The sequence below is a fragment of the Emydura macquarii genome, unplaced genomic scaffold (assembly GCF_026122565.2).
Source record: "Emydura macquarii macquarii isolate MOO-44397 ecotype Brisbane River unplaced genomic scaffold, CSIRO-AGI_Emac_v2 contig_1768, whole genome shotgun sequence".
In the NCBI taxonomy this organism is placed as follows: domain Eukaryota; kingdom Metazoa; phylum Chordata; order Testudines; family Chelidae; genus Emydura; species Emydura macquarii.
Window position 1 is genome coordinate 2,005,679 of NW_027131905.1, and position 25,294 is coordinate 2,030,972.

The 25,294-nt window shown below is 42.0% G+C and overlaps 2 protein-coding genes across 3 annotated transcripts in view; one reads left to right on the forward strand and one right to left on the reverse strand.

Moving 5' to 3' along the window:
• Positions 1-9,187, reverse strand: part of PPP2R2C (protein phosphatase 2 regulatory subunit Bgamma) — a 267,835-nt gene extending 258,648 nt beyond the window's left edge. Inside the window, exons 1-2 of the mRNA XM_067556420.1 lie at positions 9,081-9,187; positions 8,740-8,820 (exon numbers count right to left, since the gene is read on the reverse strand). Coding sequence (XP_067412521.1) covers positions 8,740-8,820; positions 9,081-9,096 — 97 coding nt within the window. The 5' untranslated portion in view covers positions 9,097-9,187. The remainder of the gene's footprint in view (positions 1-8,739; positions 8,821-9,080) is intronic.
• A 270-nt stretch (positions 9,188-9,457) lies between these two features.
• The window catches only part of MAN2B2 (mannosidase alpha class 2B member 2), a 49,659-nt gene continuing 33,822 nt past the window's right edge, over positions 9,458-25,294 (forward strand). The window contains exons 1-2 of one of the 2 annotated variants that reach the window (XM_067556419.1): positions 9,458-9,671; positions 19,773-19,919. In XM_067556419.1, coding sequence (XP_067412520.1) covers positions 19,779-19,919 — 141 coding nt within the window. In that variant the 5' untranslated portion in view covers positions 9,458-9,671; positions 19,773-19,778. Of the gene's footprint in view, positions 9,672-14,365; positions 14,813-19,772; positions 19,920-25,294 lie in introns of those variants that run through there. The other variant, XM_067556418.1, reaches the window with a different exon arrangement.

Consider the following 25,294-nt stretch of genomic DNA (forward strand, 5'->3'; position numbering starts at 1 on the left):
GAACAGGAATCCCTAGGTACCCGACCTGCTGTGTGACATGCAAACAAACAACACCGGATTATTGTTTGCATTCATGGAGAATCTGCACACAGTCCACTGCCACTTTTGGGCACGTGAAACAAGCTGTGAAGCAAGCTGAGTGGTGGGATTGCATCATTATACAGGTCTGGGATGATGAGCAGTGGCTGCAGAACTTTCGAATATGCAAAGCCCCTTCATGGAACCCTGTGCAGCGCTTGCCCTGCGGCACAAAGACACCAGAATGAAATCTGCCCTCTCGGTGGAGAAGCAGGTGGTGAGGGCCGTGTGGAAGCCGGCAACTCCAGACTGCTACCAGTCAGTCGCTAATCAGTTTGGAGTCAAGAAGTCCACCACTGGAGCTGTGTTATTGCAAGTGTGCAGGGCCATTAATCACATTTTCCAAGGAAGGATGATGAGTCTTGGAAATGTGCGTGAAACTGTGGGAGGGCAAGAGATGGCATACGTATCCCACTTTTGGCCCCGGACCATCTTGCAATGGAGTATATCAGTAGATAGGGGTACATCTTTATGGTACTGCAGGTGCTGTGGATCACCATGGGCTTTTCACAGACATCAACACACATTGGTCAGGAAAGGTGCATGACACACACATCTTCAGGAACACTGGCCTGTACAGAAAGTTCCAAGCAGGGACTTTCTTTCCAGACCAAAAGATTCCAGTGGAGAATGTTGAAATGCCTATAATTATCCTGTGAGACACAGCCTACCCCTTTCTGCCAGGGCTCAAGAGACCTTATACAGACAACCTGGATAGCAAGAGGGAGGCTTCAGTAACAGGCTGAGCAGATGCCGAATGACCACTGAATGTCCGTTTGGCAGATTAAAAGCTCACTGGCAATGCTTTTATGGCAGATTAGACCTAAATGAGGAAAATATTTGCATGGTTATAGCTGCCTGCTGTGTGCTCCATAATATTTGTGAAACTAAGGGTGAAAAGTTTCCCCCTGGGTGGAGCGCAGAGGTGGATCGCCTTGCGGCTGACTATAAACAACCAGATGTCAGGGCTATTAGAGCGGCACCACAGGGAGCCATTTGACTCAGGGAGGCCTGGAGGAACTATTCTGACAAGAGGTGTCTTTGTAAGCAGCACTGTGCCATGCTTGCACTGTGTATCAATGTGAGGTGCAAACACCTTTTGCAAGAACACAAATAAAGATTGCTTATTCTTCATAGAGTATGTCTTTATTAAATAACAATTATTCACAACACAAACGAAAAGCTGGGCTGGAGGGGAGAAAACAGCAAGGGGCAGTGAAAGCTATGATCGCTGGGTATTAGGCCAGCTGTTGTTCTGGAAGCTGTCTAAAGGGATGTAGTGAATGGGGTACCGAGACGGGCTGGGAGTTTGGTAGAAATGTATGAGTGGACTCTGGGGAGGGCATGGAAAGCAGTTCTATATTGGCTGCAAGTGGGGGCGAGCATGCATGAATTCAATCTGCCGTGTTATGAGTGACTTTAGCAGCTCCGTTTTCTCCTCCATGGCTTTGATCACGCCCTTATGACCTGCTATCACTCACTCCTGCTTTTCTCTCCTCCCCTGCTTATCAATTTTCTGATTTTTGGACATATTGTGTCTCAATGTCCTTTTTTCTTTTTTTTCCCCACCGTGGAGGACTGCAGGAGTTCTTGGAACATCTCCTCTTTGCTCCTCCGTATTCATTTTCTTATCAGCTGCAGGCGCTCGGCAGGGGGTGGAGGGGTTTCCCCTCAAGGGCACATCTGTAGAAGCACAATAAACAATGAATAGAAGCATTATTATGAGTGCAATAACAGCATTGATGCATTACTGTAAAATACACCTCTTTCTCACTGGCCCCTGACAAGCGCACAGCTCAACAAGCATTGTGAGTTGTGCCTGGAGGGAGGGGACACTCAAGCTAGGGAAAAGGTTCTGGGTGGTTATTTGGGATATTGATTCAGGTAGAAAATTTCAAATTGTGCCACCATTTTCCACAGGCGGGAGCCACAGAAGCCTGAAAGTAAGCAGAGATGCTAGGGTGCATCTCCTCCACACAAGCAGCTTCAAACCAGGTCCCTACGCTGTTTGCTTGTGTGCTGTTTTGGTCCCTGCATAAATGATTGCCAACTGGGGAAGAAACAAAGCAGCTCCGCCAAGCAATCTCCGGCAAAGGATTGGCACGTTTCCTAGGGATCTCTCTGCAAGATTCCCGTGAAATCTCTGTGTGCATTAACACACTTTTCCACTGCACTGCTTAGCTGAACAGGGGAATGGGAAGTACCTGCAAACACATTTCTATTGCACTTCTATCCCTTCAACCAGCTGTATAATGCAAAAAAGCAAAAGGACTGTACCTCATGTAACTGAGCAGCATCAGCTCAAAAATATCACTTACCCGAGCTCCCCTCTCCTATATCCTGCACATCAGAGCTGGAGGGCTAGGACTGGCTCAAACTTCCAAGATAGAGAAGAGGTTCAGGCTCCCCATGTCAGCAAATGACCTGGTCCCCTGCTCCGCATCATCCTCAACTCGATCTCCTCGTCCACAACTTCTTTGACAGAGTTGAGCCCAGTGTCCATTGCCTCTGGGCCCGCAGAGGTAGCTACAGGTCTCTTGGCAGTGGAGGTGGGGTCACCGCTGAGGATGCCTTTTGGCAAATCAGCCACAGCTCCTTGATATTTGCACAGCACTGCAGTGTGTCCTATTCATACCCCTTCTCCACCACTAAATGAGAAATTTGACTGTACATATCAAAGTTTCATCTGCTGGAGCGGCGCTGGGACTGCACAGCCTCCATTCCCCAAATGCCGATCAGACCCAGAAACTCCAGTGTGCTCCAAGCAGGAGAATATTTGGTGCATGGCACCATCATGGTCAGCTGGGAAGATGAGATGTGAGCTCTCCACGCCAACCAACCAGGGACTGGAATTTCAAAAATTCCTAGGACTTCAAAAGGGGAGGGGCGGATGGCTGCAGGACAGCAGAGTTGAAACTGGTGGCCAGAGCACTCAGGATGGGCATTGTGGGATACTTCCTGGAGGCCATTTATTGTGACATAACCAAGCACGGTGTCTACACTGATACTTTGTCGCTAAAAGTTTGGCGCAAAAAGCTCTATGCCTCTCGTCAAGGCGGTTTTATTTTGTCACAAAAAACAGGGGTCAGCGAGGGGGGTGACTGCAGTGTGTTCACCACCATTTTGGCGCAAAAAGTTGTCTTTGACGGACAGAAGTCTCTAGTGTAGACCAGGCCAAAGTTTCAAAACCAGTGAACAGAAACATTGTAAGCAGATTTCAAGTTATCAGTGACCATGGAGCTCATTTTAATGCTGATAACTAAAATGTGATTTTTTAAGTCAACAGTTCCTTTAAGCAAATTACTACTACATTGAATTTAAAGCCATCTGCAATTTATATGAAAGTTGACAGTCTTTGATTTACAGTAAACTAGAAGTTCGCGGTTTAGAATATTTATTATAAAAGCAAAGCTTATATTTTTTATATGGAGGTAGAGTGGTCTAGAACTTACAGCAAGAGACTGGAGTAGAGTCCTAGGTTCTGTCCCTGGCTCTGCGATTGACATGTGAGCTTGGGAAGTGATTTAGGGCCTGATTTTCAGAAGCTGAGTACTTACAACTATCTCAATGTTAATCTCTCTGTATCTCAGTTCATCCATTTGTAAATCAGATATAACCATACCTTTTCCCCACAGGGCTTTTTGAAGCTTAATTTAATTTAATATGTGTAAAGTACTTTGAGATCCTTGGAAGAAAAAACAGTATACAAGTGTGAAGTATATTTTATTCGTGCTAGGTAGAAATAATATCTGAAATAGGTTTTTTTTTTCAACACAGCAAGACTAAATCAAACATGATTATCTTTGCTTTTATTGTTATGTTAAACTTACTCTGCTTTGTGTTTTAAATATTTGCTTCTATTCTCTGTTATGCAAATAAAAGATTTAATTGAAATGAAAAACAATTTTTGTTAAAGAATCATTTTCATTCCTAATCTAAAAGAGAAATGTTGCAAACAATTCTGGAGTCTAATTGATGGAGCACCACAAGATATTTGCATGCAATCAAAAGTATCAGAAGCAAGTAGTGCCTAAAAACCACATTGACTGGTAAAATATAAATATATCAATAGATACAAGCGCATTTACCATGCAGTTTAGTACTGATGACTTAGGCCTTATCTACATCAGCTGGTGTAGTTGCATTGATGCAAACACTAATTCACACAGGCAAGCCACTATGTGCACTACTGCAGTTTCAAACAGGAATTTCCAACCTACATGTACAAAAAGTGTTGCAGCCTCCCTCTGAGGCAGAAGGAAGTAGGGATCAGAACAGTGAGGTCCTGCCGGGAAAATTCAAGGAGCAATCAGTTTTAGACAGAAGCGTAAATTTTGCGATTGTTGTTGTTATTTAACTTCCTATTCAAAGCAAACTTCCGGAAGGGGAAAAGTTTGAACTATATCCAGAGTGCTCCTACTTTGTTTGTAGCAAGGACAGAATGCCACCTGTTTATAGCAGTGCTTCCTTGTAAGGGTTGCAAGCACCTCTGCAAAGAATGCAGATCAGATTACGGTCTGTGTTTCTAGATATCCATGTTTAGTGGAAAATGTGTAATCTGAAACGTGGAAAAAAAAAAAAGAGTGTGCACCAAATAAATCTCAAAAGTAAATCCACTGAAGTGACTAGATTTACAATGCTAATGATTAAGTTAGCCCTACTGGTATAATTTGTTTGGTCAAACTACACTAGTTTTCCTTGGTTTCCTGCTCCTGTCCTAGCAAGTCATCTCTCTGAAGTTCATCTAACTTCCATAACGAGTAAGGACCACAGAAAGATGTAGGAGAGTTCTCTGATTTTAAGTCATGGGTTAAAACTATACTTAAAATACATTCACTGATGGCAGAATGGGATTCTCTATTCCTATACTAAATATTTATGATCTTCTTACTCTTGAGAAAGAAGTAAGGCGTAAGTGTCTGGTTCTATTCTCTGTCAGTGAACTGGCCTTGTTTGAATGTAAATTTATTTACTTTTAGGTTTTCAGTAATTTAAATGTTTTCTTTAACACTGAGCTCAAGATAGGCCTTGTTAGCAAGTTAATTGAAAAAAATAGCATTGAACATATATTTAGTTCTGTCCCATAGAGTGAACAATAACCCACTAATCAGAATTATGTAATCCATGTATCCAAGTAGGTTTGACACACACTGACATTTTATCTCCTACAATTTACATAACCTTCTTTTTCATGCCCATAAGGTTGCTTTGTGGCATATCTTACTCATCCAAACCTTTAAAAATCAAGGAAACGCTAAATTATGACAAGTCTCAAACATTACTTGCTGCCTGGGAATTATGATGAATGCTGTCAATCACATACTATATTGTAGTGGGTTTCTTTGGAATTTCCCACACTTGTAGAGGGGAAAATTACCAAAGAAACTGACAACAGTAGCATTTAGCTTCAAAAAATGAAACTACACAAAGATGAGAAAGCAAATTAAACAAAAATTAAAAGGAATACCCACAAGTCTGAAATGCCAGCAAGTTGCATGGAAACTATTTAAAAACACTATACATAGTAAAGGCTCATACTAAATGTATACTCCAAATACAGGGAGGGGGAAAAATAATAAGAGGAACAACAATATGCCATTATGGCTAAGCCACAGAGCTAAACAGGTGGTTAGGGAAAAAAAGACATCCATTAAAAATTGGAAGTCAAATCCTATTGAGGAAGATATAAAGGTGCATAAACTCTGATAAGCCAAGTGTAAAGATATAGTTAGGTTAGCCAAAAAAGAATCTGAAAAGCAACTAGCAAAAGACACAAAAACAGTGAACATTTTTTTAAGTACATCAGAAGTAGAAAGGCTTCCAAACAATTAGTGACAAATCTGAGAAATTGTCCCAGACTGAGGTGTCAATAAAAGAGGTTTTGGAACAAATTCGTAAATTAAACAATAAGTCACCAGGATCTGATGGTATTCACCCAAAAGTTCTGAAGGAACTCAAATATGAAATTGCAGAATTACTAACTCTGGTATGTAACCTATTGCTTAAACCAGTACCAGATGACTGGCGGATAACTAATGTAACACTAATTTTTTTTAAAAAGCTCCAGAAGTTATCCTGGCAATTACAAGCTGCTAAGCCTAACTTCGGTACCAGACTAATTGGTTGAAAAACTTTAGTAAAGAACAGAATTAGTAGACACATAGATGAACACGATATATTAGAACAGAGTTAACATAATTTTTGTAAAGGGAAATCATGCCTCATCAGTCTGTTGATTCACTCAAAGAATTATAATAATCACGTGGACAAAGATCATCCAGCTGATATAGCATACTTGGACATTCAGAAAGCCTTTGACAAGGCCCTACACCAAAACATCCTAAGCAAACTAAGCAGTCATGGGATAAGAGGTAAGGCCATCTCCTGGATCAGTAACTGGTTAGAAGATAGGAGACAAAGGGTAGGAATAAATTTTCCATTTTCAGAATGGAGAGAGGTAAATAGTTGAATCCCCCAAGAATCTGTAATGGGACCAGTGCTGTTCAACTTATTCATACCTGATCTGGAAAAAGGGGTGAACAATGAGGTAGCAAAATTTGCAGATGATACAATATTATTTAGATAGTTAAATCCAAAGCTAACAGCAAAGAGTTACAAAGGGATCTCACCAAACTTGGACACTGGGCAACAAAATGGCCCATGAAATTCTGTGTTGATAAGTGCAAAGTCATGCACTTTGGAAAAAATAATTCAAATGGATATACAAAATGACAGAATCTAAATTAGCTGTTACCACTCAAGAAAGATCTTGGAGTCATAATGGATAGTTCTCTGAAAACATCTGCTCAATGTGCAGTGGCAGCCATAAAAGCTAGTGGAATGTTAGGAAACGGATACATAATAAGACAAAAAAAATCTTAATGCCACTATATTAATCCATGGTACAACCACACCTCAAATATTGTGTGCCGTTCTGGTTGCCCTATCTCAAAAAAACCCAAAAAAAACCACATTACAATTGCAAAACATACAGAGAAGGGCAACAAAAATGATTAGAGGTATGCAACAACTTCCATATAAAAAGTTATTAGAAAGACTGGGACAGTTCAGCTTGGAAAAGAGACAGCTAAGAGGGGATCTGATAGAGGTGTATAAAATCATGAATGGTGTGGAGAAAGTGAATAAGAAAGTGTTATTTACCTCCTTCACATAACATTAGAACTAGGGTCAGCCAGTGAAATTAATAGGCAGCAGGTTTAAAACAAAACATCTGCACACAATGCACAGTCGATCTGTGGAACTCATTACCAGATGTTGTGAAGGCCAAAAGTATAACTGGGTTTAAAAAAAAATTAGATAAGTTCATGGAGGATAGGTCCATCAATGGCTATTAGAAAAGATGGTCAGGATGCAACTCCATGCTCTGGGCGTTCCTAAACATCTGACTGCCAGAAGCTGGACCTGGATGACAGAAGATGGATCACTTGATAATTGCCCTATTCTGTTCATTCTCTCTGCATGATTGGACACTGATTACGGTCAGAAAACAAGATATTGGTCTAGATGGACCACTGATTTGACCCAGTATGTCCTCTGTCATGTTTACATTCCCTCACAGCAATCATTTCTATCTCCAAATATTGTCATCATATCTGGATTTCTGCATTGTTTACAAAAAATATATATATCTATATCATGAATAACAACACTGTCGGATTAACCAACCTCTAGCACAAGAAAAACAAAAAAATCCCAAAGCCAACTTGTAAAATACACCCTGGAATTTAAACCCTGGTGGCATAAGTTTAGCAGAGAAAAGTACACATAGCCCACAGCCATTACCAAATTTTAATTCACTACTAAAATGCTGAATCTAAATCCCGTCTGGAAGCGTATCCACTTTGCAAATCAAAATAGCAGGATACAGGGCAAAAATCACCCCTGATCTCTCATGCAGACATCAAATGCAGAATCCTAAGAAATGCATGCCACTAATGCAACAAATCATCATGGTTAAGGCCCTTCATCCATATCATTCACATACTACTAAAAATCAATGGTGCCACTGAAACATGCTCCTTGGTAGCTTATTATAAAACATAGAACACCTTGTAGAATGCAGGCTGATATTTGGGGTTTTTTGTTTGTTTGTTTTGTTTTTACGTTTTTGCATATTCAAAATCATGTGTAATAAAACTATTTGCTCTTACACAAAAGGAGACGCTATTCTGTATTTGGTCACATTCCGGATTACCTTGAATTCCTCTTTCAGTGTTAAAAAGAAAAATTAAAATGTTACAACCAGATATTGCAAAGCATTACTCAGGTTAGTAGTCCACTGGATGCCAAACTGGGCCCTTAGTTACCAAACCTGATGTTCCCTAACAAAACAAAAAGAGTTGAAACATTTTCCAAGGCCTCTATGTATAGCAACAATGCAAAATGTTAGGATCCACCCACAGCTAGCAAATAACAGTAACATTTCTCCATCTCTCTGTGTGACACATTCAGAAATGTACACCTTACTCTTTCCAAACCAGTCCACTGCCTCTTTCTCCATCATTACAGCAGAGTTTCCACCACAGCTAGATATGCTTGAGTTTAAGTCAATTAGATAGGATACACATGCCCAAAGAGCTCTGTTTTTGTAGAGCATGGCTTTTGCCCAGACCAAATCAAATCTGTTTAAGCATCTCTTACCTTCGGAGACCTCAAACTGTGCTGTTCCATTGAGCTGATACAGGCACCAATCAACTGCATCCTCGCCTGGGGGGCAGCCAACTAGTCAAACAAGCAAAGCCACGGTCAATAACTGTGCAGCTCACACGTCAGTGCACCTTACAGAGGGGCGAGGAAAGGAAAGAGAGGAGGGCTGGGGAGGACAGAAGAAAAGAGAAAGGAGTGAGGGGGAGGGAGCAGGTGGGGGTCAGAGGAAGGAGTGGAAAGGCTCAGGGGAAGAAGGAGGGATAGAGGGAGAGGAGAGGAGGGGGAAGAGCAGAGATTGCTGAGAGGTGCCTGGGGGAAGGGAGGTTTCCAAATACCCTGCTTTTGGGACATGTGTGCTGCCCTCCGAGAGTCGCCCGGCGCTCGGAACTGCTCTTTGCTTTGCTTTGCTCTCGGTGGCAGCGCTCCGGGCGCCTCCTCCTTCTCCCGGCGGAGCGGGTGGTGCTTGCCGGCAGCGCAGGCTGAGGCTGACTTGGGGAGCCGGGGGAGGGAGGAGGAGGCTCCGCCCGGAGCTCCCGGCGGAGGTGGCGGCGGCGGCGGCGGCGGCGGCGCAGCCTCCCCACCGCGCTAGGCACGGAGAGGCCGCAAAGCAGCCCCAGCCCAACAGGTGTGAGCGGCGGCCGGGCCCGGAGGGGGGTGGAGAGGCCTGGGCAGGGGGCTGCGCCGCGGCGCGGCCGAGCGAGGGGGCGGAGGCTTCATGCTGGCTAGGGAGGGAGCCGCGCGCGGCGGGGGTGGCGCAGGGGTGTCCGGAGAAGAGGAAGGCGGCGTCGTCGTGTCAAGGTGTGTGGACGTGGGCGTGTCAGGGGGTGAGCCTCCGCCAGGCGGTGTCGGAGCCAGCGTGCGCGGGGAAGGGGACATCTGCGGGAGTGGGGTCAGCCACAGGCCCCCTCCTGAAGCCAACAGCCTCAGTAAGATGAATCCTCAAGTCGAGCCCCTATCAGGGCCTGGCCTCCCTCAACAGTTGTTTTGAACTGAATTTAACAGGAATATGCTAGTCTCGAAAGCCACAAATACCTGTTCTAGGAACCCCCAAGTAAAGCACAAAGGCTTGAGGAGTGTCTAGACTCTCAGGTTCAGACGTGTGACCTATCAGGTGTTAACTAGTGATCAAGTCAAGACAAATTACTCTAGTGTAGGCAAGACAGTCTCCATAGACACACAACACCTGCAGAAGAGCAGCCTAGGAAAGCACATGCATAACTCTCCCAGACACGACAATTCCTGAGCTTAACCCAGACACTTGTTTTGGGGTTGATTACAACCATTTATAACACACCCTGCTGCCTGCTACTCTTCTGAGCCTTAGGATTATTGATATTGGACACTTAGTGATCAGTGAGACATGGTATGCCTGGTTTGCAGATCAATAAGGTTTAATGTGCAAGGTTTTCTATAGATATACTAGTTGAATATAAAATCTAAAATTAACTACAATATATCATGCTCACTAAGCCCAGAGAGGTAAGCAGTTACTCAGAAGGCTGTCTATAGGAACAGCTTTCTTCAGGAGCCCCACCAGGGCATCAGTGGCCTCTGATCCAACTGGCAGTACCTCCCACAGAGTCAAGTGTTGATGGAGCACACCCCTTTGTCTAGGTAGTAACTTCTTATCCTCTTCCATAAACAACTTTCACTCTCTACTCATTATCATATATACTAATTACCTACATTGGGGTTTTCACCCTTAACTACATTCCGTTCTCACCATGATAATTGGGGTCATCAAAACAACATCTGGTGGTAGGAGGGGGCGGTGTAAAAGTATGCCCCTTGGCAATGAAAAAGTGTACCCACAGATGTTCAGGGATAACTTATTGTTCCCATCACGGTTATCTATGTGCAGCTTGAGGAAGAACTCTGTGAAGCTTGAAAACTTGTCCATTCCACCAACAGAAGTTAGTCCAATAAAAGATATTACCCTGACAAGGTGGGTATCAAGGAGAAGGGATGTGCGATTTGAGTTCAAGCCCATTTCTGGCTTCATGCATACCATACATGATGTATGATCACTATGAAAAACTAGACCATTATCACTTGCAGATAAAATTGCCTTTACTGCACCATTCAGAGCATTCCTAGACTTAGCCCATTCAGCAAATATGATGAATAAATGCTGCAAATACTACAGTAATTGTAAGGTTTTACTGGGGACCTCTCTGTGTTGTGAGTCACTGTCATATATATATATACATGGACACTTGCTAGTTGCATGTGAATGTTTTTATACACTGAGGCAATTGTCAGGCTACAGTAAACCACATACTGTAAATTTCTATATTCCTGCATACACAGATACTAAAAATACTCATGGGGCAAAATTAAATGTACATTGTGTTCTGTTCACCATGTGGTTTTCTAGGCGTATTATTTAACACGAAGGTTCTGAGTTCATAGTTTACAGCTGGCAGCAGCATCCTGCCTACCTACCTAGGTGATTGTATGTCAGAGGTCCTAATTTTTTATGGGAGTATGGTGAGACCAGTGTTCTTTGTGTGGGCAAACGATAAAAGTTGCAAACACACAGTACAGAGAACATTACCAGCCCATACTGGGGATCTGATGGCCAGCCACAGAAAGAAGTATCAATCTTGCCCTGTTGTGGCACAATCATACTGGGCTTGCCTCTAGTTTTTGCCAGTGTGCAGCAGTCTATGTGACTTGGAATAAGCATTTTCTTCTGCACATTTTCCGCTTGACATGCCTAGTCTCATCCTTTTCCCAACTAGCCATGCACATTTTCCTGTCTGCCATTCTATAAGGCTTTCTGACACTCTGAGATTTTTGTGCATTTCCATTGACCACTGCATAAATTTCACTAACCCGCTTGACCCACCCTAAAATGTATCTCCCCAATTTTATGTTCCACAGGAGATAATGGAATATTCGGGCCCTTGTGAAAACATAGGGAAAGGACTTAGCCATTCAGAAATACATTTGTGTAAGTAGGTTTAAGATGAAAGCAACATGTTTTCCAGCAATCCTCAACTACTTTCAGAAATAAATCAAAATGCCAGAGTGTAACCCCTCCTGTGACATTAGCCCAAATAATCCAGGGTTATAATGCCTTCTGAGGTATAGTTAGCAATATTTATTCATTTAGACAGTGTATGTCCCTGGGCCATATGTTTGGAAACTGAAAAGGTTAATGAAGAAAGATATGTTGATGATTAAGGCCTTGTCTTCACTAACACTTATGCCGGCAAAACTTTTGTCACTCAGAGGTGTGAAAAAACCACCCTCCTAAACGATATAAATTTTGCCAGCATAAGCAGTTGTGTGGACAGTGCTATGCTGGCAGTGCTATGTTCGCGGGAGACATTCTCTCCTGCCGCTCATTTAGGTGTTTTTTTTATGTTGGCAGGAGAGCTCTCTCCCATCGACATAATCTGGCTACACAAGCGCTTATGCTGGTTTATGCTCCCCCTCTGGGGAGAGAGGAAATTTGTGCAGCTGCATCAATCCTAAACCTCATCCAGCTCTGTTCCTGTACTACTGACTCCATCCACAAAATACCAGTGGACCTTGACTGTGCTCCATGACAAAATATTCTAGCCGATAAAATTGATCTTGGCACTTCAGCAGTTTTATTTTCTCAGAGTCTTTTGAGAGAAGTCATTTCACAGTCCACAACGTTAGCTGGCAAATTAATGGTCCAACTCTGAAAGAACCCATCTGAAAGTGGATTTAAGCAGAAATGAGTCTCACTCTGTGTAACTCAGTAATACTGCCTTACATTGGTATAGTGCTTTTCATTCAGGACATCAAACTACTTTACAAAGTCTCTCTATATACATAACTCACTCATTCTTCTTCTGGGTACAACACTGCACATTTTTTTCCCTTTTTCAAGAAGGGACAGGACCTGATGTCAGTTGTGCTGAAGTAAATCTGTCCATACAGCTGTCTTGCATCTTAAGGCTGATCTACATACAAACTTCCACCAAAACAACAATTCAATTTTAATTCACACCTTTTATTATTTTGGTGCAAGACTGTATGTGGGTATGTATGTATGTGATAGTATGAAAACACTTGGGGACTCTTTGGTGCAGAAAATGCTATATAAACATAAATTACTTGAAATAGTTCCCATATGTCAGTTACCCAGGGAAAGGGGTTTAACCAAACTCATACACTAGATGTGCAGTTATATTACATTATATTAACATTTGACCTACACGGGGTCTGGGGAAGACAAACAAGTTCTCCAACAACATGTCACAAACCAGTTCTTAGAGTGGCTCCAGGTAGCGAGACACTAAGGAGACACACCCAGAAATCCTAGCATGAAACACGTATAACTGTAGAGGCAGCCTGGACATGGATATACTGGGTATGGTGTGTGTGCAGCTCTGCAGCGTCGACTCTTGGTGTGGTAACCTTGGCTAACATACAATAGCACTGATGTAACTAAATCAGTTTCTAAGCCAGTTTTGTTAAATGTTGGTGCAGAAACTGTGTGTAAACAAGACTTCAGGTATTTATAATGTACATATAACTTTGGTATCTAAGCGCCAATTTCAACTGAATTACTTCATATTTGCACTAATGTAAATGAGATCAGAATTCACTCTGAAATATTTTAGCATATCCATCAGAAATTATAAAGTGAATTTTAGATTAACATAACTTACTCAAAGCAGAATTTGACCAGGATACTGGTTTACCACTCCTATGCTTTTTGGTAACCAGAAATCGCATCAAAAATAGAGATTATTTTGGTCCTCAGTGCTCTGTCTGAATATTGATTAATGACAGGTTTATGAGATTGCACCCCAAACTGTGTGAACACTGTCTCTTTGGGTCCAAATCCCATGCAGCATCTGTGAAGGATGTTCTTTTTCTTTCCCATTGATATCAGTGGGGCACCATACGTGATCAGGAATCTGCCTTTGTGATTCACAACATAAGCCTAGGATCATAGGTAAGGTGTGATCTTATCACATAAAACTATCATTGTTTTTAATGGAGCAGGAGCAGGGTCTATAGTGTAGAATAAAACTTAATTTTGATTGGAACCTCAAAATTTGAAATGTAGAAAATTTCAAGTCTTCATGGAGTCTGGACTTTAGAATCCTTTAACACTTTTGATCCATCCACCATTAAAAAAAAATCTCATTAAAAATGTTTTTAAAAATAAAAGTTTTAAAATTGATTGAGATTATGAAACAAAGTTTCTCTGAATATTTAAGTCTGAAAATTAATATAATGGATTATCAACAATATGTAATGAGACTCAGTTCTGCAGTTTTGGATGGGCAGTTTCTTGCACACAGCTGAAATTTAGAAAATTGTTTAATATTTGCAAAACTCCATGTCTACACAGTATGGAGCACACAATGCAAGATATTGTCAAAACCTTCCTCGTTTGGAGGGAGCTTGCCTTGTTTTACTTTAATTTTAAGGCACTTTTTAAAAAGCATCTCCCTTTGGTGATGAAGTCTATTGCTGTGTTTCAGGGAGGGAGACGTAAAATCTTGGTCATTCTTTTAAATGTCCTCGATATTTCTGACCTGGTAGGTATTTTCCAGCTCTGACTGCTGCGATCCCTAATTCCCTACTCTTCTCACCCCTGTCTGATTTGCTTTTACTTATTCCTCAGATAAATAATACCAGCAGTTGCCAGCTAGCGAGCCGCATGTGCACAGAGCGAGCCCACCCTCCCCTACCTCGGTCCCATGCCATCAGGGAGGAGGCGTGGCTGCATTTCGGGGGCGGGAGGGAGAGGAGCACAGGACCGCCCTCGGTAGCTTGCCGTAGGGGGGCAGCGCCGCGCAGCGCAGGGTGTGTGCGGAAGTGCACGGAAGGGGGAAGCCCGCGCGCTGCAGCCCGGCTGGCTCCAGGCTCGCCTGCAATGTTGCGGGCGGTCCCGCGTGCAGCGGCAGGTCACGCTCGCGGCGGAGTGTTGCAGTGGCTGTCTGTGGGAGGCACCATGTATCTCCTGGTGGCGGTCCTCAGCCTGATCCCGCGGGCGGCGTGTCTGGCGGAGCTGAAGGCTTTTGTGGTCGCGCACAGTCACATGGACGTTGGCTGGGTGTACACGGTGCAGGTAGCTCGCTCCACTACCGTCGGTGCTTTCCCCGTCTGCTTCTCCCAGCAGTTACCTGCATGCCTGCAGAGACTGAATCAAGGGGTGTCGGTGATAAGTCCTATTGGCACCCGGCTGGTGCCTGCGTGTGTGCATGATCCCATTGCAGTTTCCTTCCTGGTTGTTTATTCATCCATCCATTACTTGTTTTATTTGAGGTGTTTCCCTGTTCGTGTTTCCTCTCCCCATCCCCTCCCTCAGCCATGGCACAGGAGTTTCAAACTCAGGGCAGTGCCCCTGCAGCAGGTCATTAACTGACCTGCTGGGTCAGACGGGAGGCTTTCACTGCAGGTTTTGTTCCACTGCTGTAGGCTGGCCTGATCTTCAGCCCTCAGTGAGAGTTGTGGGTGCTCAGTGGAAGTAGCATTAGGCCCAAGGATAACTCTACATTCCCCAAGGTCCCATCTGCAAAACAGAATTATAACGCGTAAGGGATGTCTAGCTGAGATACAATATTCTCTCCTGCTACCTACGCATGCATAAAGGATTGTTCTGGCTTGTTGTGTAGACGGATTTGGACAGGGAAAGATCACAGTTTGGGTAAATGGTTCAGGCTCAGCCAGGGGATGGCACTATGGTTGTGCACCTCCACAAGAGATAGCAATGGTGGGAACTCTAGGCTCAGCAGGGGTCCATTTCCCATTTAGTCAGATTTATACCTGTGTAGTATCTCTTATCTTTATTCATTTAACCTTCAGTTAAAGTGGAGCAACTTCTGTCTGTAGACACACCCTAAACTGAGAGATGACACCATTTGGAAGTTATTGCACAAGTATAGCCAAGGCCCTTCATTTTCTGTTTTTATTTTGTTTAAAATTTCCCATGAAATTAAAAAATGAGTGAAAATCAGTGTAATAAATTAACATTACAGCTTTTGGGGGGGTGGTAAGTATCAGGGTTAATACTGGGAGATGGGAGGACAGAAAAAATGCAACAGGGAAAAGGAAGATATTGAATGTAAAAGCAGTTTAAATGCTGTGATTTATTTAACAAACTGTACGTTTCCAATATGTACACATATGCACTTCTGTGTGTGTATATCTTCCACTACATTGCCTTATTTTAACAGCTTCACATTTACACTTAGACTAATTTTTATTAACATAAACACATATATCTAATGTACTGGATTTTCTTAATATAGTCAGTATTTTCATGGTCGAAAATTGGTTAAAAAAAATGAATAAATAGCTTTAGTAGAACCCCAGGCTTTTTTGTTTTTGTTTTTTGTAAAAATCGGTAAAAACTGAAAACAAAGGGTCTTGGGTATAGCTTGGCTGCACTCTGTAGGTCCTGAACCTAAGAATTTAAATAATGTTTACAAGGTTTTTGTTTGCTCGTATCAGATATTGTTTGGTTTTCCATCCTGCAAGCCAGCAATGAATGGAGTAACCTGTGAAAACCATAACAAATCCTATTTCCATGGCATGTGGATCTATTACCCTAAGACTGTCCCTGCTCGTGTTTATTCACTTAGATCATTCACATTATATTTGAGTCTGGAAAATTACATGGCAAGGACATGGTTAATTTAGAAATATGTATACATGCATCTTTGATTGTGTTTGTTTGTGTATTTATTTTGAGAGGACACTGCTGATGGAACTTTTAGGAAGAAGAAAACACTTCTGCAGTATATCTGGAGCTGCACTTTCATCATTCAACAGATTCCATGTGCTGGGTTGTTCTTGATGGGTCAGCCAGCTGAGAAATTGTGATGATGATTTATTATGTTTTAATGTTCTTGTAGGATTCTTTTAGAGGAGTTATCGAGGGGCTGGGGTATGCATACTAGAAAGAAACATTTTAAAACAAAAAATTTAACATTTTTATTGGGGAGCTGTTGGAGCCTAGCATTATAGAAAGAAGTTAACAAAATAGTTTCAGCTAAATAAATGAGATACCAAGAAAATCAGACAATTCCTTAATGGCTTTCATGTCTTCATTTCTAAATACTATCTCAGTTAGTTGAATAGATCCCTTTAGTTAAATGGATGATGTTTCAGACACTTTACACACTAGATGGGCAAAGGATCAGAGTTTTTGTGGGAGCTTTTCTTCTGATAGCATGCAAGGGAATCATTGCTATTCTTTTATTTTATTTTTTAACAGGATTATTGAATTATTCCTTTAGTATCTCAAACCATACCCAGTAATTGCATGAAGGAACACAGAAGCGCTTTGTAATTTGTGTCTGTCAATGAGTGAACATTCCTCCAAAAGAAATTAAACTTTAATTATCAAATTCTAAGAAGACAAAATTGCTTGAGGTGTCAGCTCTTCTATTATTAAATCATGAACACCAATGATTCCTGTGGTCAAAAACCACAGGGAATATCTATAGATCCTTTCAAGTGCTTCTCTAATAAAGTGAAACCTAAACGTAATTTTCTGTGGGCTATTGATGTCCAAAAGTCTCTGTGTATTGTTTCTTCAAAGTTTCCTTTATTATTACATATCACTTCTGATTGATGATATCTTTTGGAACTTTCATTGTTCACATTCAAAGCATGAAAAATAACGATAGTTTATTCTATGAAAATAACAAGCCTTTTTGTGTTCTGGAAATTTTAATATTGATGCTGATTTCTAACCTTGAAGCACACATAGAATCCCATTAACTTTATGGGGAAATGAACCTGTCTATTTGGTCCAGTCTATGTAACGTAACATGGATTCTGTCCTGTACACCTTACTGCAACATTGAAGACAGTGGGAGTTTTGCCAAAATACAAATGCAGAATAGAGTCCCATGTCTCTATGTAATTTCTGCAGTGCATAACAACGTTCTGAAAATTTTTTACGGTAGTTTTTTTCACAACTGATGCTCTCTATCTAGGAGTACATTTTTATACCACTCCTATTGCCATATTATTTAAGCCCTTAAAATAAACACCATAATTGTTGTTGCATGCTGTCTGTATATTATGCTGTAGTTTAAAACAAAGTCCAGATACCTAGGGTTGGTTGTTTCTTTTTAATTATTGTGAAGGTGCCTCCATCTTGGGATATATATTTCTGAAAAAATATTTACATATTCAAGGAATCTGTTCTGCCTTCATGAAGAAGTTCTTTTGTTCCAGAATTTAACAATGAGTGACTTCTAGCATTCACAGAAATGAGCATATCTCTACTTCAGACTCTGTGGGCCTGATTCTGAGAGAGGCAGGGTGTGACAGTAACTACTGAAATCAGTGGACACTGACTTCTGTCTTTTGGCAGGGGTGTTAATCTCTGTAACCCTGACCTACATCAACTGACTGAGGTTAGGAATTAGAATCAACTCTCTTATCACTTGTTTGTTTCACAACTTATTACACTGAGTGCTTTCAATTCCCATTGAAGATAATGGGTGTTTTGAGCTTTCAGTACTTTGCAGCATCAGGTTCAATATTAGCTTTTGGTTTCAGGCTGGCAAGACCTTTGTTAAATTCAAGATTATTTTGACTGATTTTTATTATTAAGACAATCCTACACTATCCCTTAGATCCTAAAATTCCTAAGCATCTCATATAGTCTCTTAGCCAACAAGGCATTTTGCAGGTAAGAACTCTGGCTGCGACAGCCCCTTCAGAAATGTGTGAAATTTGATCATTCAGCTTTTCAAATTCAGGAAATAGGGTTTTGTTTTGTTTTTTTAAAGAAATATTATTATAGTTAGAATTTCATCATCTGTGTAAACTGGTATTAAAACAGCCAATCATAATCTGTGTAAAAAAAGGTTAAGAACTCTCAAAAATCGCTGTATGAGCAAGTAATTATTTAGGCAGATCCAAAAAACTTTTTGGGACACATTTTCTACAGTCAGATATGTTTCCTTTATTCAGTTAATTGTTAAAGTATTACAATAGATCTCTAATTTTAATATTATTATTATTTAATTATTTGTATTTTGGTAACACCTACAGGTCTTAGTGAAGACTTAGGGCCCCATTGTGCTAGATCTGTACAGACATATAGTAAAAAGATGGTTTCTGCCATGGAAAACTTACAATCTAAGTATAAGACGAGAAACAACAGACAGAGGGTGAGCACTATTATCCTCATTTGACAGATGGAGATCTGAAGCAGAGAGACCCATTTTTTACATGGTGCCAGCAAAGAACCCTAGAGGTGCATGATTTGTAGATAATTCTAACAAGTTGCTATAACTGCCCCACATAGATCCTGCTGGCACACACTAAAGAGTACCTCGCTTGTGTTAACGTCCTCCTGTTTGAGATGGGACTACATCAAAACGAACTAGATACTTTTTAGAGCAATGGTTCTCAACCAGGAGTACCCCTGGAGGTACGCAGAGTGCTTTTACAACAGGCAAAGCACTAGTGAAGTCAGTACAAACTAAATTTTCATACAGACAATGACTTATTTATACTGCTCTATATACTGAAATGTAAGTATAATACTTCTATTCCAATCGATATATAATTATATGGTAAAAATGAAAAAGTAAGCAATTTTTCAGTAATACTGTGCTGTGACACTTCTGTATTTTTGTCTGATGTAAGTAAGTAGTTTTTAAGTGAGGTGAAACTTGGGGATACGCAAGACAAATTAGACTCCTGAAAGGAGTGCTGTAGTCTGGAAAGGTTGAGAGCCAGTGTTTTAGAGCATGCCAGCAGGGTGTATATGAGGTAGTTAGAATGCAGCACACTAGAACACCCTAAGTCACACCCCACAGTGGGCTTTGCCGGTACTGTGTCGACAAGCTCTAAGTGACTTACCCAAGGTCACGTGGAAAGCTTATGACAGAGCAGAAAATTGAATCCAGATCATCCAGGTGAGCACTCTAACCTAGTGGACCAACATTGCCTTCTAGCTGGCATAGCCGAATGTATTTTAAACAGATAGATTAATTCAATAGGTGTGAAATAAGTCTTTTTAAATGTGCAGTATTAAACTTTTTTCAATTGCCTTGCAGGAAAGCATGCATGCCTATGCAGCCAACGTTTACAGTTCTGTTGTAGAAGAACTAATGAAAGGAAAGCAACGCAAATTCATTGCTGTGGAGCAGGAATTCTTTCGTTTGTGGTGGGACACAGTAGCCACAGAGATGCATAAACAGCAGGTAATGTTACTTTAGTTGCTATTTCAATATTGGGAGTCAGCCCCTCTGCTATTGCCAAATTACACCCACTGCTTGGAAGTGGGGATAAAACTGACCTTGCTACTGCCCTGGTGCTGCTGACACTGTGCAAATCTGGTCCCTTTGTCGAAGTGTTTCTCTAATTTACACCAGATGCTAACAGCTCAAAGAGATTGCAACTGGGAATCAAGGTGATGTAGGGGCATCTCAGCCATGACACCTTTCCCCTGCTTTATTAGCAACAGATAGAGGAAGTGGCATAAGAACCTTTATTACTGAAGGATTCTTTGTTGTATTCAGGGTGAATTTCTTAGGGCAGGATGCACCCGTTTTAGGGTCAGATTGTGATAGGGAGCTGAACTGCATTGGAAGACACTGGGCCAGTATATTTAATCATCTGATGTTTGTGAACTGCAACCAAAACATCAATAGCAAAGAAAAAGCAATATCTTTTTACTCAGGCATTAAACACATTGCTATTTGCAAACAAGATTGAGGAAGTAACAAGAAAATGTAAAGATCAGCAGCGATACATGTATTTTTTGTGTTTGTGAACAATGACTCATCTCTGATCTTCAAAATGTGGTTTTATTTAGAAAAGTGATTCTGTAGTAATGGCTTCATGGTGGGTCCATGTTTGTTATCCCTCAGTGACTATGATTTTACAGTTGTTTGTTTTCAGAGTTTGAGTCGGCAGTCTAGTGGTAACACATTGTGCTGCGATACATGTGATCTGAGTTAGTCTGGCATACCAGAACTGGGTGAGCTGTAAAGATGCAAAGGGCTGTATTCTGCTATATATCCTTCTTCAAAGATCCTCCTTTGTTTCATTGTGATGGTCCTTGTAACAGTATGATATGATGCTTTGTCCAGGAAAAAGAAATCTCAGTTTTATTTATTTTACTTGAGGGACATTATCAACTTAAAATGACACCTCTAGTCTGATATTTTTTTTTTTTCTAAATCTACTATTCTTTCCAGTAGCACTGGGTCTTTTGCGCCTCCACAGAAAAGAGTATTGTTTCTAAATCAGAAACTGTTACTGTAAGTCCACAAAAATTGGCATGCGAACTTCTCCATGTGTGGTATTTGAAAATGTTTTGAACTTCTAAATTGATCAGATTTCAAGTTGATGGTGTTTCTTTAACCTACGCTATAAGGAAAAGGCTTCTCTTTCTGTATTCAGATGCAGTACCTTTAGGAAAGCTGCAATTTTGCTTCTCTCTCTGAATTTTACAGAACCGAGCAGCAAGAAAAGCTTCCATTTACCAGTTCTGATCTCTGTAGTTCAAAATCAGTAGAAAAATCAAATGTCGTGTCCTTGCTTCCTAGTACAACTGCTGCTTTTTAGTAGACTTACATTCTCATTCTGTTTCCTGCCTTTCAATACAAGGATTGAAAATCATCCAAAGCCCGGAATGTGCTTTATTCGCTTTTAGGGCAGTGCCAAAAAATGTACTGCTGGTTAAAAAAACGCAATGATAGTTTTATGATTGATTATCTTATAGCCACCACAGCTAGAAACAAATGTCTTTTTAATCTTCAAGTGTCATAGATAATATTAAATCTAAATTAATTATATACCATTGGAGAGCTATGGTACTAGCTTTCCAGTGATGAATAAAATTTGTTTTTAACACTAGCAAGTTACCTGATATTGGACCTCGAAATCCCATCACTTCAGTTACTGTCCTGCTTTTTTCACTTGAATTCCAACATTAGTGGCTACTATAATAAAATTGTTACAGTAAGAGTGAGATATTATTTGATAGCTTAAATCCCATCTTTCAAATGGTATAAAGTATTAATCTAGTGCCAGCCACTTATGAAATATCTGTTTGGGACTGGAGTATAATATAATATGTAAGTGAGAGAACTGAAATTATCCTGCAAGGAGGAACACGCAGGATGATGTGTACCACAGCAGTTGGGCATAGGACAGCACAGGTGTGACCCTCTTAAGTCACATAATGTGTAAATTTCCACACTACAACTACACATTCACACCTGAACCACCCCTGCCTATGCTTCCAAGATTTGGTGTTTGTGCATTGTAGTATATAGGGGGAAAGGGACATGGGCCACCTCCTTGTGACTGATCTGGCCAGTACATAGCAATTGTTTTGGATGAAGACAACATCTCCTGCCCAGTAGTAGCTGGAGATAAGCAACGGGGAGTAGGTGAACCAAATTGCTCAGAAGTGCACATTAGATTTAAAGCTAGACTCAAAGCATTTCCCCCTTTGCTTCTCTGTTCCCTTCAAAACAAAAAAAACGTCAGTTAGTTCAGGATTTGGCCCCACGTTTGTTGTGTGTGTGTCTAAGGATGGGTGTCATCTGACTTAATGACATGTTTAAAAATATTTTCTACCTCTTAAGTAGTTCAAAAAAAAAAAAAAAGTCTGGGTCAAAAGCATCTCTCCATGACATGCCCTCTAAAAGAGAGATAATAGCCTGAGATGCTTTTCATGCAGGTCAAGAGGCAGTTCTGTGCCTACACCAGATATCGGTTATCTGGTCTCCCAGCATGCTAATCAGTCGCCACATTCAGCTGGAACTAATTTATGAATTCTCCAGCCTTAAAGCACTTGTGCGACATCATGAATGAAGAGATGATTATAACCAAAATTGACAAACTGGCATAATATCTGAACAGACACGGGGGCATTCACTCAAAGATCCTGGGGAAAGCAGCATAATGGCTGTGGAACACTACATGCCAGTTTTTAAAAAATCATTGATAGAGAGCAAAATATATGTTCAGACAGATGGTATTTGATGATACCTGGGTCTTAAAGCTAATGTTTCAGAAAACTGTACTAAAAATGCAGATAACTATAGCCTTCTGGAGTTATCTTTGGTAGAATGGAACCAGATTATTAATAGTTTTTTCCATAACTAACACATTCGCTAAAATTCGTGATGAAGTTGTGATTGAGTAAAGGGGCAAATGCTTCCAATTTCTGGTAGCAATCGAATTTTTAAAAAATGTATTCTGGAGTAGGGGTTAAAATATACTGAGGACTTTTAAATTAGAATATAGACAAAAAAAAATTAGGGAACACCTATATTTCTAATCAAGTACCCAAAACTGTTCCACATGGAATAACTGCATATGTCTCCAGATTTTTTTTTTTAAAGCAGTTAATCTATGGAAACTATCAGATCTGTGTCGTACATTGGGAATATAAAACTACTGAGCTATTGAAAGGATAAATAGTGGTTATATAGGAAACAAAAGGAAATGTGGATTAAGATTCAACAATGTTGCAATATTTTTATCTTCATGAAAAGGTGATATCTGACACTTGAACAAAAGCAGCAAAACGTTGGAAAGTATGCAAAAACTGAGTTAAAATCATAAAAATGTAGGTCTGCAAGGGGCCTTGAGAGGTCATTTAGTCCAGCTCCCTGTGCTGAGGCAGGATCAAGTATACCAAGTTCATACCTGACAGGTGTTTGTCTAACCCGGTCTTAAAAAAACTCCAATCATGGGGATTCCACAATCTGTCTTGGAAGCCTGTTCCACTGCCTAATTACCCTTATAGCTAGATATCAGGAAAAAAAAATTCTAATCTAAATCTCCTTTGCTTCAGATTAAGCTGATCATGTCTTGTCCTATCTTCGATGGACATGGAGAACAGTTGATCACGGTCCTCTTTATAACAGCCTGTAAACGTTCCCTGGCATGTGTGCGGGTGGTGGCCATCTCTCGCCGTCAGTCAGTGTGGGGAGTTCTAGCAAAAAGGGGGGAAGTTAGCGGTTCTGGGCCCCTTCGGCCCGCTGGGCAATCCCACCGTCCTGGGCCTCCCACCATCCCTCAGGCGGGGTGATCCAGTAGGTTGGGGCCCGAACCCTCAGTCGAGGCCAGGCAGGCCAGGTAGGAGGCTACTAGCCCTCTGCAGGAACAGCACACAGTTCAAAGCCCGGACCCTTAGGCAGGACGGGCAGACAAAGGGGGGCAGTCTCAAGTCCTCCGCAGGGCAAGCAAACAGTTCCTGACCCAGGCCTTTGGGCAGGGCTGGGCTAGTAAAGTGGAGTAGTCTCTAGCCCTCTGCAGGGCGAGCAAACAGTTCTCCACCCAGACCCTTAGACAGGGCAGGGTAGACAAAAGGGAGTAGTCTCTAGCCCTCGGTAGGGCAAGCAAACAATTCATGGCCCAGGCTCTTCGGCAGGTCAGGGCCTGACGGGGTAAATGGGTGACAGCCCTAGGAAGGACATAAACAAATAGTCTAAAGCCCGACCCTTAGGCAGGGCAGGCAGACAAGGCCACTAGTCTATAGCCCTTGGCAGGGCACACAATTTACAGCCCCAGCCCTCAGGCAGGCAGAGCCACAAGTCTCTAGCACTAGATGGGGTGATCACCCCAAGGTCGGAGTAGGAAGTGGGTGGGGGAGGGGGGAAGACACAGGCCGACTTGAATCCACTGCATCTAAGCCCAGGGCCGTGGCAGTGACAGGGTGTCCCGTCACTGAGGGTATGTCAGTGTAGACCCGCACAATCAATCAGGAAGTTGACACTTGTAAACCACACCCTCAAGTGGTGTAGTGCTGCATCGACAGGAACACGGTTCCCGTCAGCACAGTGCAATGAAGATGGTGTGCGGAAGGGAAGCACAGCAGTCAGTGGGAGTTACGCAACCTATTCTGCATAGCTTATGTAACTCCTGTCGACTGCTGCCGAATTTCCAGGTAAGTATAGACCAGGGCAGTCAGCGGGGCTCCAGCCGAAACACACTGACTTGGCTATAGGCCATAATACAGCCGGACGAGTGTCTGGCTTCCCTGGGCTCCTTCCTTCCCCCCATTTGCCTGGAGTACCTAGTCCCCTGAGTCACCCTCAATCTCCTCGGGGTACTCTGCCAGGGAGAGGTTCCAGAACCCTTCGGCCTCGTCGATCAGCAGCAGGTCCAGCAGCTCCTACAGGTCGCAAGGGCCAGGTACCTCCTTGGGTTTGCAGAGGGTAGGTAGCTCCTCCAGGTTGCAAGGTCCAAGGGGTCTCCTCTGGCTTGCAGGGCTCAGGTAGCTCCGGCAGGTCCTCAGGGCCCCAGCCAGTTGGCAGGCCTGGCAGCCTCTCCTCAGGATAACAGTAAGGCCCAGGCTCCAGCACCAAGGGAGAGATGTCCTCCTCCCACCTGAGCCCTTTATACTTCCTGTCCCGCCTCTCCGCTTCTGGTCAGGTGGGGGTGAACTTCTGGGTTCCACCCCCCAGAGGGGTTTGACCCTCTCTCAACATCAATTTCCAAGGGGGGGGCCACACCTCCTGGCCCGTACACATCACATAACATATTTGAAGTCTATTATCAGATCCCCTCTCAGTTGTCTTTTCTCAAGACTAAACGTGCCCAGGTTGTTTTA